General features: G+C 43.3%; 1 protein-coding gene across 1 annotated transcript in view; it reads left to right on the top strand.

Moving 5' to 3' along the window:
* The first annotated feature begins 3,442 nt into the window (after positions 1–3,442).
* The window catches only part of Zwilch (zwilch kinetochore protein), a 200,053-nt gene continuing 186,360 nt past the window's right edge, over positions 3,443–17,135 (top strand). Inside the window, exon 1 of the mRNA XM_080286254.1 lies at positions 3,443–3,583. Within this exon, the coding sequence (XP_080142380.1) occupies positions 3,443–3,583 (141 nt within the window). The remainder of the gene's footprint in view (positions 3,584–17,135) is intronic.

Raw genomic sequence — 17,135 nt, forward strand, 5'->3', positions numbered from 1 at the left:
CCTTCCCCCCCTCCAAAAGCCGAGAGAAAGATGACTATTTGAGGTTGTTGACCTTGAAATAGACACCTTTCCCTATGATGCACCAAAGAGTGATGCACTCCATGGTAAAACTTAATTTTTGATGAATTGCCTAATTAGCATCCCCTCTGACCAACACTGATATTGACGCAAAGTGAATCATCTGTTACTCTTCAGCCTAACACCATTTTGACTCATTTTGCATCATCATGCATGAAGGGGTTAAAGTGGGGGTCTCAAGTGCTATAGTAGGACTCGCGTACGTTTGCAGCTGTGGTGTGGCCCGCACCTGTGTACAGTGTTGCCACGTTTTCTATACCGTTATCTCTCTCTCTCTCTCGTGGCGGGAAATGTGAGCCACCCTGAGTACTTCTGATTCTTTTATAAGTTATTTATAATTGTGCTTTCATTTGTTAATTTGATTTTGTTATATTTAGTGATGCCGACAATGCATTCAGTGCATGCCCCTCTCCTGCCTCTCTCTCTCTCTCTCACCGACTGGGTGTGGAAGTGTTGCCGCTCGGGAGTGAGTAATATATATATTTTTTTTTTTACTTCGATTAAGCAACGTTGGGTCTGGTTAGTACTTGGATGGGTGACCGCCTGGGAGCACCAGATGCTGTTGGCATCCCTACGTCAAGTGGGGTTGGTGGAGGATTAGTGCCCCTCCCTGTAAAACAATTAACTCTAAGCCCTTGGCCACCCTGTCTGGGATACATGGCGTCTGGCAATGATTGAATGAATGAATTGGCATATGCCTACTATTTTGTCCTACATATTAGCTTATGATTATAAATGTGATTATTCCTCGCCCTTAAAATTATGGTAAAAGCCAGTAAATGTGAGCATTTTTTCCTAGCAACACTTGTACAAGCTATGGTTGGGTCTACGGAGGGGTACGTACTTTATCTTAGGCCAGACTGGGTGTGTAAGTGTTGCCACTCACAAGAATTACATGACATTATTTCTTTTACTTTGGATATTGGCATATTTCTTCTTTTTTCAGGCTCATTATCTTATATCCATAACTGTGATATTATTACCCACCCTAAAACTACGCTAAAAACCATTAAAAGTGACTACAATTTCTTTTAGCAACACTGTACAATATGTATGCCATGTTTCTGTGTTACTGTATAAATATTTTATGCATAATAAGATTACTGTTGATTCATCCATCAAAATACACAAGTGTAAGTTTTATTCATCTGAATTTATCGAATTTGTGATGCCTTGTACATAAATAGCTTCCGTTTCACATCGCAAGTTGGGGAAACGTGGCACCATTGTGCACAGGTGCGGGCCACACCACAGCTGCAAACGTACGCGAGTCCTACTATAACAGTTTCATCTTGATTTATAATAAGACTTTCATGATTCCCTTTGCCATGATTTGTTTAAATAGAAGGGTTGTACCCACATATTGAAACAGGTTTGACCTGATGAAGTGAAGATCCTTATCAGGCCAAAATTGTTATACCTTTACCATGAATCATATCTGTTCCTGCTAGATGTAGCCTGTAAGGTTAAGTCATAAGGATGATTGGTTGGGGTAAATGCTCACACAACACATCTCAGGGGATGAGTGACTGGGTACCCTTGTCTTAGACGTCCAGGGGTGAATAGCATAGTTCTCAGTCATAGACTTCTGGTGGGGAAATATGATAAAAGATTGGGTGATGGACGAGTGGGTAGACTATAACATTTTCATTGTCACTGTAGCTACCTGTACTATCACCCTTCAGTCTGAGAATGCAGTTTTTACCAGTACAGGATATTTAATTATTTGTTGTGCCCTGCATTTTTTTTTTTTTCTTTTTTTTTTGTATCATGGCTACTCAATTATGTATTTTTGTTATGATGATTTCATTCAATTTAGGACTTTTCAGACTGGATAGGTCAAGTACACCCATGTAGACCCATTCATTACTATGAGGCTCTCCTCAACTGGATAAATCATGAGATAGCTGCAAGAATATCTACAAAAACACATCCTCATGTTGAAGGGGTTAGTGGGAAAATTTTCCATAATTTACTGTGAATTTAATAGGAAAAAAAAAAAAAAGGCAACCTATAATCTTTTCAACCCTCTTTTCAAGTTCTATTTTGTTTTAATGACCACAGTAAATTATAATTTCCTGTCGTTGTAAAAACAAAATAGAACGTGGAAAAAAAAGTGACACAGGAAGAATTGTAATAGTTTCTTATAAGACTTCATGATTAAAAAAAAAGAAAAGGAAAAAAAAATGAGGGTTGCAAATTAGTTTTTGGTAGTAACAGTGGAACTCGGAGTAGCATTTATTCTATACTTTAATGATATATAAATGATTGTGTGACTTTTCACTGCACGTGCTGTTGATAATTCTTCTGCTTCTCATGCATATTCTTTCCTTGTCCCAGGATCCCACCTCACCCTGTCTTTTGGTGGAAAGAATGGGTAAATTAATTATAATGAAAAATGACAATCTACTACGAAGCATTATCATAATTAGCTATTAACAAGTCAATAACAAGTGAAGTTAATTTTCAAATAATCTCATAGCTTTTGCCATACACTTGGTAGGGTACTGCATATTGAAGGAAACTGTTACAGTATATCAGCTCTAGAGGTACCAGTAACAATGGAACTGTAACAGATAATTTTTCTGTTAAATAATGTGGATTTAACCCCTAAAAGGCAGGCATCGTAATGTTTTGACATACACTTAGGACAGGCATAATCAGTGAGTGCGATATGGCAGGGGATTTGTGGGGGAGTAGGTGTGGAAGGGTGTGGGGGTTGTGGGATGGTGTGGGGATGGGGACTGGGTGCTCGGGTGAAGGTTGGGGGTGGGGGCGGAGGGGTAGGATGGGGATGGGGGGTGATGGGTGAGGGTGGTAAGTGGGGGGGTATGAGGGTGGGGGTGGCATTGGGGGTTGGAAGGGTGGGGTTGTTTGGGGGGGTGGGGGTTTGGAGGATATGGGGTTGGGGTGGTGATGGGGGTAGAGGGAGGGTGGTAGGGGGTGATGGGGGGAGTGAGGGGTGATGGGGAAGCAGTTGGGGGATTGGTGGTTGTGGGGGGCTTGGGGGAAGGGGGTAGGGGTGAGAGGTGGTAGAGGGCTGTGGAGGGTATTGGGGGACAATGGGTGGAGTTGGGGGGTGGTGGAGGTTTGGGGGTGGAGTGGTGGGGGGAGGGCAGGGGGTCGGGATGAGGGGGTGAGGGTAGAGGTGGGTGGCAGGTGGTTTGTGGGTGTGGTGGTATGGGGGTACGGTGGGTGCGGTGCATTTGGGGGGTGGGGGGGCATGACTGCATATGTGGACACCCATCTTTTTGGCCCTAGTACCCATGGACAGCATATGCAGACCCGTCTTCTAGGGGTTAACATCAAACACAAAAGATGATGATTAGTAGCAAGAACTTACCTGTACTTTTCTTTCAGACTCATGCTTAAAAAGAGTGATGGTGGTGGGTATATAGAGGCTGGAGATGAGCGGTTGATTGTGACACGTGAGGACTGCCCGCCCGTGTTGCTGCCCATCAATAAACACATTCCAGAGATTATATTAGTGCAGCAATATACCCAGGTTGGTTCTTTCTTCTCCTTCTCCTTATCATCATCATCAGTATCATTATATATCTGCTCCTCGTCCTCCTCCTCCTCCTCCGTATCATCATCAGTGTTATTATTTATCTACTTATTGTCATCATCATCATCATCATCATATATCTACTCTGTATCATTATCATCATCATTTATCTATTCCTCCTTATCATCATCATCATCATCATCATCATCATCATCATTGTTTATCTACTCCTCCTTCTCCTGCTCTTCATCATCGTCATCATCATCATCATCATTATCATCATCGTCATCGTCATCATCTTAATTGTATTTGCCTACTCCTCCTCCTTCCAGTCATCATCATCCACCTCCTCATCACTTCTTTTGCCAATGTCATCATATGGCTATTCCTCCTCCAGACCATCATAAAAATTGACAAAGGGTGCCCCTTCTTTGCCGGGTAATTTGCTGAATAGAGATGTACTGATGTATCGATATCGGTGGTATCGGACCATTTTTAGAGTATTGGAATCACTATCGGCTGATTTTCTGCCAATACTACCGGTATTTAAAAGGAATTTAGTGTGTAGCATATCACTTGCTGGAAGTTATTTTGTTAAATAGAATTTAGATGTTTTGTGGGGATGAAAATTAAATTATTGGTAATGTCCAGTTATTTAATATCATATTATTTTGAGTACATGGTGTGTAGTAGTTTAATGACAAACTTGAAAAAAAGAAAGTTGCACAAGTATGGGTAACAGCCTAATAGACTGGTCTCCAGTGCACTGGTATTGGTCCAGTTTTGTGGTATTGGTATTGGTCAAAATTTTGGTATAGGTACATCTCTATTGCTGACATCATGAAAAATGAAATTAACCCGTAGGGTATGCAATTCTCCAGCCTCGACTACCCCAAGGACGCCAAAACAGGCCTATTTTTCGACTTTCTTAGAGGTTAAAAGTTTTATGCTTGATTTTTATAGAGCTTGAATTTACACACCTGAAAACACAAACCTCACCCTCCTAGACCCAATAGTTACCAAGATATGGCCTGTCAAAGTTGATAATAATTACCTGTCATGGCCCCGACGAGAAAGAAAATACGCCGCTCTGACCTGTTTTCTTTACAAAAATACGTACTAAAATCACCAAAATCAGTTTTTTTTTTTGGTGTGTATAGATATTATAAACCATTGTAATGTGCTTAGAAAAAAATAAAATGATGACAAACCCCTCCAATAAACATGATAAATAGTAAAAATTATCCTCCCCTCCTCTCCTCTCTCCATACCTCCAATCCCCTCCCTCCCCATCTCTTCCCTTCCCTCCCCTCCTCTCCCCTCCCTCTTCCCCTCCTCCCTCCCCTCCTTGTCGAGCTGTCAAATCTAGCTAGAGAAAATGGTCATGAACCCCTCCCACTAAAAATACGTTAAATAGTAAAAATGATCCTCCCCTCCTCTCCCCTCCCCATACCTCGTCCCCTCCCTCCCCTTCCCTTCCCTCCCCTCCTGTCTCCTCCCCTTCCCTCCCCTCCCATCACCTAACCTCCCCTCCCCCTTTCCTCTTCCCCTTCCCTCCCCTTGAGGCTGTGAAATCTAGCTGGGGAAAATAAAATTTCTTTATTGAATGGGTTTTGAATACAGACAGCTTAAATAATTGTGATGTGCGTATCTGTATGCAAAGACACGAATAAATTACAGGTAATGATTAAAAAACACGCGCCATAAAGCGTAAAAAATACACAAAATATTCGAGGCCGGGGAGGTAAAGATACTGCATGCTAGGGTGGGGGTGGGGGTGGGGGTGGGGGGGTGGTGATGTGAGGTGGTAAGGCCAGGAGGGGGTGTATGGGGATGGAGGAATGGGAGGAGACCACCACCAGACACAAAGGAAGGGCCCCAGTGGAGTACAGGGACGTGGAGAGAGGGTAAGGGGGAAATACCCTTCCCCCAGATGACTAGGGGGGGACATGGGGGGGATCCACATGGGAGGGGGGGGGATGCAGGAGGAGGGTGTGGGAGGGGTGGCGGTGGTGAGAAGAGTGGTGGGAGGTAGGGTAGTAGCAAGGTAGTGGGGTAGAGGAATGTGGCAAGAGGGAGGTAGGGGGTACACCCCCACCACCTGGGTATGGGCCTGGGTCTCCCTTCTGGTGTGTCCAACACTTAGTTCTGATTGGTTAGAAGCCATCTACATCACAGCCAGGGTGGAGCCAGCTGCTGCCAGTTTTTTGTGGATGTTGCACGATCGGCGTTGCTTGTCCTTGTAAGAAATTGCGCAAAAAGCTCGATCGACAAGCTTAGTACTTTAGGGTTTGAGGAATTGAAGGGGTCGGTTTCAGACAGATGCAGTGCAGGAGAGAGAACAGCAGGTACTGGTAGTTGTCATAAGTACAAAGAAGGGGGTTAAGGCAGATAGTGCCTTAGTGTCTGGGAGCATTAAAGCTTCCCTCAGGACCATCCAGTCACCACCTGTAGAGAGAAAAACACCATTTTTTTTTATAATTAAACTTCCTTTGGAGAAGGCAGAGGTGGATACCAAGAGAGCAATGTGCTCGTTATTTGATGAGGAGCCTAATTTCATTGTTTCTGCACCCAAAGAATAAGTTTTACCAAAAATTAACCCTCTCGCACACAGTAAGTTTTGGTAAATTTTTTAGCTAAGGTTTTTATTCCACCCCCCTTTCCACCAGCACCCCCACCCGCCTATGAAAACATGTATTCTTACATTATTTTTGCCACCCAGACGTATATATATTGCCATAAAACTACATCATCTTATTTGCCGATGTTTGTTCTAGCTGATAAGCAAAAAAAGAATAAGAAAAGTACGAATAGAAGTATATTAGGCTGGTGTGAATAAACATTTGGGAATGTCAATCTCACTTCCCAGCATCATAGCTCAAATGTTTTCCATCATACCTCTAATTGTAATTGCATGTATCGAAAGAGAATTTCGTCAGCTTTCTAGTAAATTTTGCGGCCTTTTTATATGATTTTTAGTTTTTGAGAAAATAGCTAGAAACTAAAAGTAATTACCTACAGGGAACAGATTTTTTGTTCATGGCTCTCTAGCAAAGATGTTTTCTTGCAGAGGTTATGGTTTTATTTCATCAGCTTATGTAGAATTTCATGGGCTTTCTTTTGGTATCGTCAGGAAATTGAAACGTCCAATACTTTTCGAGTAAATGGACGACAAAGGTAGAATACTCCTCCTAGCGCGCTGCATATTTTGCCTGCAAGCGAGATAAGACACTCTTTTTCCCTTGCCTGTACCTAAAAATTATGCTCGCAAAGGCTTTCTTCTTCTTCTTCTTTTCTTTTGTGTGTGTGTGTGTGTGTGTGTGTGTACAGATGCAGAATTTTATATGCTTTCTCAAGATGTTTTCAAAACATTGATGCGACTAATTTATTTCAAGTACCTGGACGATAAAGAACAATTTTTCCCGCCTCACCCACACCAACATACGTAGCTCGCTAGATTTTTGTTTTATTCAAAGGATACATGTAAAATTTCATAAGCTTTTATCAAGTGCTCTCAGAAACTCGACATGACCACTAGCCTTTTTGCTAGCTAGTGATATTGAAGCTGTACTTATTCCATCTCATATGTGTATATGTAAAAAACAGTATTCATTTATGTAAATATAGAAATATAGAAATAGGTCAATATACAAATCAACAAAATACAGAACTCACATCCTTCAGAGTTGGTTAACTGCTGGCAGGACCTTGAGGGGTTTGAATATTAGGAGTTATGTAGTGTGTGTGTGTGTGTGTGTGTGTGTGTATTTACCTATTTGTATTTACCTCCCGGTATTTGTAGTATACAGGAATTGAGCAATGCTCGTGTTGTCCTGTCTTCATATCCACATTTATCTAGTCTACCTTTACACACATGAATGTTTTTCTCCTGCACCACCTTTTCGTCTAAGTCGTTCCAAATACTTATGGATTTCCCTAATATACCTAATTGTGATATACACGAAATGTGCTATGCTCGTGGGTTCCCGGCGCTCTTTCTCAGTAAGTCATATTTAACTTTAAACTCATTTAAGTTTTTAGACTGGACGATCTCTTTGTCCTGGCTATTCCATAAGTCTTTACTTCTGTAAGGAAAGTTATATTTCTTGATATCCTTCAAGCAGCTTAACTTTTTCAATTTCATTCTGTGTCCTCTCGTTGCTCTCTTATCCCATAAAAACAGATCTTCTTGGTCAATTTTATCAACTCCCACCATGGTCCTGAACACTGCAATCATGTCTCCCCTCTTTCTCCTTTCCTCTAAGGTAGGCAAATCCAGCTTTTCCAGCCTCTCTCTGTACGACAGATCTGCCAGACTGGGGACCATCATGGTTGCTGTTCTTTGTATTCTCTCAATCCTGTTTATATCTTTCTTTTTGTGTGGGGACCACACTACCACTGCATATTCTAACCTGGGGCGGATCATGGCCACTATCAATTTTTTCATCATCTCATCCATATAATGAAATGCTACTCTTATGTTAGTCAAGAGTTTATACGTCTCTCTAACTATCTTGTTAATGTGTTTTCAGGTGACAAACTATCTCGGACCAGCACTCCCAAATCTTTCTCTTCTCTCCTTTTTGTGATTCATTCATTACCCATCAAATAATTCAGTGATAGCCTCCTGGTACTTTTACCCATTTCCAATATTTTACATTTCTTTATATTAAATTTCGTTTCCCTCATCTGGCTCCAATCATGTATCCTATCCAGATCCTCCTGCAGCATTTTACAATCCTCCTCAACCTCTACCTTCCTCAAGATCTTTACATCATCAGCAAACAGACTTGCATAACTATTCACTCCATCTACCATATCATTTACGTAAATCAGGAACATTACTGGCGCCAACACCGAGCCTTGAGGGACTCCACATGTTACTTCCCTCCATCCAGACATCCTATCCTTTATTACTGTCCTTATTTGTCTGTCTCTCAAAAAGTCTCTCATCCATTCCAGGAGTTTCCCCTTCAGTCCTCCTATATACACTCAATCCTCGTAAATCGTGGCAATTTGGGTCTGGACCACTGCCGCGATTTACAAATTCTGTGGTTTATAAATAATAACTCTTATGTGAAAAATGAATTTGGGTCTGGACTTTGGCCAACCACCCCCCACAGTACCCTACCTACACCTATCTAAGCACCATCAAACACAAACATTCAAATTTAGGAATATTCAGTGCATGTATTTAATAGAAATAAGCAATGTTAAGGGATCTCACCTTAATCTTATGACGATACTGCTTAAGTGAATGGAATGGGGTGGTGTTGGGATGAACTTAGAACCTCTCAGCATGAGGTGGGGGTGCTCCCTCATGCTGTTCTTCCTTCTCCAGCTCCTCTGCCTCCCTCAGGAAGCCCTCAAAGTCTGCCTCAGACATGACAGATGCTACGTCATCCACGTTCTCAGTGTGTGAAGGGCCAGGCTGTGGTTCAGGCTCAGCTTCTGCCCTTACCCGGGCAAAATAGTGGTTGGTGAGTTCCTGATGTTTCTCATTAACACTGCGATTATGCAATTCCTTGTAAAAACGCACAGCTTTTTCTAGGTAACCAGTACTCTCACTACACCTTTCCTCATCATGTTCAGTGGATTTCACAATCTCCTTGGCCAAGTCTACGGAAACAAGCAAATCACTGAGCTCCTTCTTCCCAAGGAGCTCTTTCGCCAGCCTTGAAAACTTCTCTCCCTTCTCAACACGACAAATGAGCTCCAAACGTTGACTGTACAACAACGGCGGCTGCTTCTTGATGCCATACTGCTTAGAGCGCTTCATCGGGGGTTCGGGAGGGGCCATGGAAGGTAGGAGGCAGGGGGGGAAGGTGCACAAAAAAAAGGCAGGTAGCTCTTGTATTCCACGGCGATGGTCTGTAGTGTGCGGATTGGTGGGAAGAACAACAACAACTTGGCGGCAATAGTATGCACACTTGCCACCAGGGACGGGTGGTGATTGGTTGTTAGGTCGCGATTTTCAAATAGAATGCCGCGGTTTAAGATTCTCCTCGGAAAAGGCCCACTTCGGTGCCTAGGTCCACGATTTTCGTGACTTAACAGCGATTTAAGGGTGCCGGCAGTCTGACAGCCACTTAGCCGTGATTTACGAATCTGTGATTTATGAACACGCGATTTACGAGGATTGAGTGTATTCTAGTTTCCACATTAGTCTCTTATGAGGTACCTTGTCAAAGGCCTTCTCTAAGTACACACAATCCACCCAACCATCTTTCTCCTGTACCACATCAATCGCTCTTGAGTAAAAGCTCAACAGGTTGGAAACACATGACCTTCCACTTCTGAATCCAAACTGACATTCAGCCAAAATATTAATCTCTTCTAGATATTTTATCTATCTGTCTTTCAGGATTCTCTCACACAATTTAGCAACCATGCTGATTAGAGACATTGGTCTGTAATTCAGGGGTTCTTCCCTGTTTCCTCCCTTTTAAATTGGTACCATATTTGGGCTCTTCCATTCTTGTGGCACTTTCCCCTCTTCCAGAGAACACACGATTAAACTGTGAATTTGATCCACCAGTTGTTCTCTGCATTCCTTCAGTACCCATTTAGAAATTCCATCAGGTCCTGGGGCCTTCCTTACATCTTGAGTTTCCAGTAATTTATACACTTCCTGTACCTCCACTTTTATATCTTTTATCACTGGTACATTTCCCCGTAAAACAAGTAACTCAAAGTCAAACGGCCACCCCTTACGGGATTGTGGCGTCTGGCAATAGATAGATAGATAGACATTTCTAATCACTCCCTCCCCGTCCACAAACTCTTTTTCATTAGTGAAAACCGATTGGAAACATTTGTTCATTATTTCAGCTTGCATTGCTGCATCTTTATAGGCCTCTCCTTTTACTTTCAGTTTGGTGATTCCCTCCTTTTGTTTCAGTTTGCCATTAACAAATCTGTAAAACAGTTCAGGTTCATCCTTGCATTTGTCTATTATACCTTTTTCAATATTCCTTTCTTCTTCTCTACGTATTCTTGTGTATTAATTTCTAGTTCTTTTATATTCTTCCTTTGTTCTGTTGTTACCTCTCTTTCTCCAGGTGTTCCACACCTTATCCCTCTCTTTTTTTGTTATCATACACCTTCAGTTAAACCACTCCTTTTCCCTGTTTTCTTTCTCTCTTACTCTTGGTACAAATTTTTCCACTCCTAAATTATAGAGGTCTAGAAAGATATCCCACTTCCTCTGTATCTCTCTTGTTTCTCTGAATTTTCTCCAATCTGCGTTTTCAAAAAATTTTCTCAATCCTGTAAAATTTGCTTTCCCAAAGTTGTATCTTCCCTGTCTATGAAGCTCATCTCTTGGCTCAACATTCCCTATTATCATCTGGAACTCAGTGACCACATGATCACTTTTTCCTATAGGGCAGAAATATTTCAATGATTCTATTACATCGGGTTCTTTGGTAAACAGTAAATCTAACCTTGCTGGTGTGTCCTCGTCTCGTGTCTCCTCTTTGACCCATTGCGTCGTCACATTATTATTATATTTATTAATATAGAGCCCCACGAATCCTCGCTGTCTCCTGAGTCCCATTCCTCCCAGTTCACCTCTTTACAGTTAAAGTCACCCACCAAAATTATATTGTTGCTTTTTTCAATTATTTTTTGTAAATAACTAGCCATATCTGACAACATTTCCTGGTATTTGTCATCATTCCATGCTCTCATCTTAGGGGGAACATACACTACCGCCATACCTCCCTTGACATTCTTTTCAGTTTCTAATTTCATATACAGTATATCACTTCAGCCCTGCCTTTTGCCATTTCCACGGTGTCTACATTTTATGTTGTTCTTCACTGCTATCATCACTCCTCCTCCCGTTTTTTCTTTTCTGTCTCTTCTCCACAGTTTGTATTTACCATCTCCCAAATGAACATCAATATCTTCTCTTAATTTGGTCTCTACAAAGTACACGACATCAGGTTCATGTTCTCTCAAGAAATCGATAATTTCAAGCCTTGCCGATATTAAACCATCAACATTAGTATATACCACCTTCAAATTATTTTTGATGTTTTTTATACCCTCTTCTCTCCTTCTCTCCGTCAGTACCACTTCTTCAATTTCTGATCTTTCATAGCCATCCCCCTTAGTTTCCTTCACTTCTATTTCCTTACATACCACTTCCGTACTTTCATATCCATCACTCTTCAAAAAAAAGTACAGGTATTACATTCTTCCTCTGTCCTCTTATCATTTTTTTCCTTTACTTGTTCCTTCAATGATTTTAAAACTTCTCTTTCTTCTTCATTCAAATCTTTTCTTATTATAATATTTTCCATCCCTGCCTCTTTGCTTAATTTCCAGATCACTTTAAGTATATCATGTACTACACTTTCTGAGGACAACTTGACTCTCATTGGTCTTGTTTCCCCTTTCTTATAAGGCTCTATCCTCCTTACTTCCTCAATTTCTTTTACCCACTTGTCTCCTTTGGGATCAATCTTGCCTAATATTCCTCTCACCAGGTTCGTGTCTCTCTCGAGTCTCACGGATCTAACCTTTTCTTCCTCCTCCGTTTCCAAATATTACCACACATCTGTTCCTTTCTACAGTTTCTCTCACTATTTTCTCTTTTTTCTTCAGTATTTTCACTACATTTTCTTCCATTTTTTTCTTGTTCATTTCCCTTTCTTCCTGGATGATTTCTCTTAAGCTGACCACTTCTTTCTGTTCTGCTTCTACGTGTGCCCACTTTGCCTTATGCTCATCTAATACACTACTCACCTTCTCTGTTTTATTAGTACTCTCTTTTAGTTTTCTCCTTAGTTTGATATTTTCACACTTCAAATTTCTGATCTTCTCATTCGCCGTCTCATTGGACTGGATCAGACTCTGTATAGTAATCTCCGTATTTTCAGACACGTCCTTTAACACTAGGTTCTCCACTTTCTTTTCAAGTTCACTAATCCTCATAATCAATGTTTCAACCAGATCAATGACATTAGTATTTCTATCAAATCCTGGAAATTCGAGTCCCTCAATGTTTACATTATTGGCCATGTTTGAGGTTGGTTACAGTACCAAAAACATCTGTTACTGAAAGTACTACAAACATTCATGTATACTCTTACCAATAAATCTTTACATTTTTGGTAGTCTATATTTTAAACTTAAACAAGACCATAGGAGACAGGACAAACATAATTCCTGAAAACTACTTAAGGTTTGCAGCGGTGGCTGGGCCTGGGCCTGGGAGCAGTCAAGAGACGTCCATTCGCTGTGTGTGTGTGTGTGTGTGTGTGTGTGTGTGTGTGTGTGTGTGTGTGTGTGTGTGTGCTCTACTAGGGAATACTTCGATCAGCATGGTACTGTTCAAAGCAATCACCCACGCAAAGCGGCACATCACATACAGGACACATATGACTAGTGTCTCTCCTGATCTTCATCAGGGCACACAAGGCACACTTGAGCCTCCTCCAGTTTGGGATCCTCTCCCAACGATGGCCCAGTGTGTGGTCCAATCGGACTGTGTCGTTAATTACTCGACGACGTTTGGTTGGATGTCCTCCTGGTGTTCCCTGGCCCTGTCTTGCTGGAGGTGCAGCTGCAGGGCCAGGCATGGCAGCAGCGGCAGGTTCTCCCGACAGACCAGCAACTGTATGTGATGGTGATGTTGGCACCCATGCTGGCGCTGCTGCAGGTGATGGTGGTGTTGCCACCTGTGCTGGTGCTGCTGCAGGTGCCGGAACTGGCTCCTGAGTGCCAGCTCGAGGTGCTGCTGGCTGTCTGGTTGGAAGGTCAGGGGCATGGCGTGGTGTGAGCCAATCCTCTTCATGAAATTGCGGGAGCTTGAGGATGATATGCTCCAGAAAGTCAAGGAGAGTCACTGTCCCACGTGTACATTTCTTGTATAAGGCGAACGCTTTGAAGATGGCCATTTGGATGAAGTAAAAGATGATCTTCTTCTTCCACTTCACGGTTTGCCTTTGGATGGGGTAATACTGGATCATTTGGTTGAAATGATCCATCCCACCCATGTGCCAGTTGTAATCATCCACCATGTTGGGCTTGTCCACAACCTTCTGGACATTGGTTGTCCTCCCATCAGGAGCCCTTACCTTCCCTCGAACCTGCTTTGGTAGGTTGACCCCATGTTGATGATGCGCATGTCCTTCCACATCAACAACGCTATCACATTGTCTCTGTGCCTTGCTGTCACACCCTCCTCTGGCAAGCTCTTAGCCTTGGTGATGGCCTGCAGCTGCTACGGTGTTCCCCTTGCCAGGTGTAGGGTCAGACACACATAGGTACCTGCACTGAAGAGGCGTTCGCACAGGGACACAGAGTTATAATAGTTATCCATGAATAACTTTTATCCCTGGTCCTTCAGCGGTTCTATGAGGCCACAGATGGTGATCTCTAGAGTCTTTTTTTGCTCCGTGTACACCTCAAAGTTCCAGATATGGCCTGAGGAAGACTCAGCCAGGATGTACAACTTGATGCCATATTTCGAGGGCTTCATGAGGTTGTACACCCTGAAGCAGAGGCGGCCCTTCCACCCTAGAGAGCCCTCGTCGAGGCTGAGTTTCTCCTCAGGCAGGTAGGTGTACTGGAACCACTGAAGGTGGTATTCCATCGCCTCGTGAACTCCGATGAGCCGATCTTGATTGTCCTGGGGTATAGCAGGGGTGTTGAAGGCTTGGAAGTGTTTCAAGGTTGCCCTGAAAAGCCTCCCACTCATTGCTTGCCAGAATCATGGATAGTCATGGAGCTCTGAACTTCTCTAATAGTGCCTGATGGTTGGCATGTCCACAATGCCCATGAAAAAGTACAGCCCTAGGAACTTGGCCATCTCCTCTTCATTGCAGATAAACCAGGCATCCAACTCAGTCCCCAGGAATGCTGTGTATTTGTTGGTCTCACAGGCACGATATGACAACAAAGTCATGGGTGAAAAGCAGTTGAAAGAACTGTAAGGGAATTGTTGGCAGATCCACCTTCATTCCTGGGGATCCTGTGAAGGGTCCATTATTTGGTGTGAATGGGCCACTGCTCCACCCTGGATCCTCTGTGGTAACACCTGCCACAGTGGTGGCAGTGGGTTGGCCTACCGACACCCTTCAGCCTGCTCTGCCACCCCTTGGCCGCCCCCTTTAGCCAGGCCGCTGACCTCGACGGCCTCGTCGTGGTGGTGAAGGCTCCGGTAAGGAAGATGATGACGATGGTTGTTGCTGCCGCACTTCAGGAGGGATGAGATCAGAAGGTGACAGCATCCTTGTTGACCTGGCAGGTGATGATGTCACAGTCGCATTCTGCTCCTGCTGTGCTGATGACACTGCGGTAGGTGCAGGTGCTAGTGTCACATAGCTTGGCCCAGCAACCGGTGACATTGGCTTGGCCAAGGGGACAGTGGGGCCTAGAGGAGGAGAGACTGGGACGGCTGCTGGAGCAAGAGGTCCTAGAGGTGGCGAGGGCTGGGCCATGGGTCCCGCTGCTGGTGGTGGTGTATGCTCCCGTGGTGGTAGTGGTCAGGGCAAAGCCTCCTGATGGGACCGGCACGGGACGTCATCCCAGTCCTCCTCGCCACTTGACTTATTGCTCGGCCTCTCCTCATCCTTGCTCCCCGTCTCATCTTAAAAGAGGACCTTCTGCCTCTCCTCATGAGACAGGTCCTTCCTTTCCATTTTTTCAAATTCTATATATAATACAAAACAAGTTCAGAATGAGAGCTAGGGTTATTTGCTGTGAAAATAAAAAAAAAAAGGATTTATTCACTCACACAACACCTTTTATCGAGACCAACACTATGCAAATGATTTAGTATGTTTTCCTATGAACACTTGCTGCACTACTTACGTATATTTTACACAAAACCATAATATAATCTAACACTGTCTGAGAATGGTGCAATATGTTTCATTCAAGTATGTGGCTGTGCGGCGTATTGACGCCTCTCATCCTTGTACTATGTTTGCGCTAACGCAGGCAATGCACACAATATATTTCTCTACGAACACTCGCTGCAGTACACACGTATATCTCACACAAAACCAATACGTAATCTATCACCGTCTGAGAACGGTGCAATACATTTTCATTCAAGTATGTGACTGTGTGGCATATTGACACCTCTCATCCTTGCACCATGTTTGCGCTAACTCAGTCAATGCACACAGTATACAGTATTTCTCCACGAACACTCGCCACACTACCCTACAAGGTAGGGTAGTGGATGTTGGAGTGGCCCTGGTGAGAGAGGGTATTGTTTGGAAACTCCCTGTACTGTTGTTTGCAGATGATACTTTGTTGTTGAGTGAAGGCTAAGGAGAGCTGCAAGGCTTGGTGGATGAGTTTGGGAGAATGTGTAAGAAACGAAATCTAAAGGTGAATGTAGGGAAGAGTAAAGTGATGGTCTTTGAGAGAGGTGAAATCAGTGAATGTACAGCGAGGTTGGATGGTGAGGAATTGGAAAATGTGAGAACGTTTAAGTACTTGGATAGTGTGATGAGTAAAGATGGAGGTTTGGAGGGTGAAGTGCTTGAAAGGGTACAACAGGGAAGAAAGGTTGCTGGTTCCTTGAAAGCAGTGATAAGAAGCAGGGATGTGAGCATGGAAGTGAAAAAGTTACTACATGACAGTAGTGTGATACCAACTCTAACGTATGGAAGTGAAGCTTGGACGTTGCTGGAAGGACACAAGTCAAGAGTGAGAGCAGTGGAAATGAGTTATTTAAGAGGAGCCTGTGGAGTCACATGGAGAGACAGGCTGACAAATGAGAATATAAAGGAGCGTTGTGGTGTGGATGTGGATGTGATAGGAAGCGTTAGGAGGAGTACACTGAGGTGGTTTGGCCATGTGGAGAGGATGGAGGGTGAAAGACTGACGAAGAGAGTGTATGTGAGTGAGATGGAGGGGGGAAGAGGAAGGGGGAGGCCGAGGATGAGATGGAGGGATGGGGTGGAGAGGTATATGAGAGCGGGGCAGTGAAATGGCGGGGGACAGGGCGACGTGGAGGCGATTTGTTTGTGGCCACCCCGAATGGGATTGGGGCGTCTGGCAATGGATAGATAGATAGATATTTCACACTAAACCATACGCAATATATCAGTGTCTGAGAACGGTGCAATACATTTTTATTCAGGTATGTAGCTTTGTGGTGTATTTGTTGCCTCTCATCCTTGCACTATGTTTGCGTTAACTCAGTCAATGCACACAATATATTTCTCCACGAACACTCGCAGCACTACATACATATATTTCACACTAAACCATACGCAGTATATCACTATCACAATGATTCCATCCTAGCCTCCCCTGTATTCCCTTCCCAATTATGGCATACCTCTATGGCGTATGTGACGCCTGGTTCCTTCCCGACTATGGCGTACCTCTATGGCGTACGTAACGCCTGCTAAGGTTGGCCAATTATTTCACTAATCCATGTGCTATATCTTTCACACAATAAAAACATTTGCTTCACCATATAGGTAAAATACTCTGATCAGTTGTGGCAGGGTGAAGCTGAGTAGTAAACCCCTGTGTAACAAACACGACTCCTGCCCCAATGCCTTACAAACAA

This window comes from Coenobita brevimanus, chromosome 110 (genome assembly GCF_032717465.1).
Source record: "Coenobita brevimanus isolate Jiangsu-jjx chromosome 110, ASM3271746v2, whole genome shotgun sequence".
In the NCBI taxonomy this organism is placed as follows: domain Eukaryota; kingdom Metazoa; phylum Arthropoda; class Malacostraca; order Decapoda; family Coenobitidae; genus Coenobita; species Coenobita brevimanus.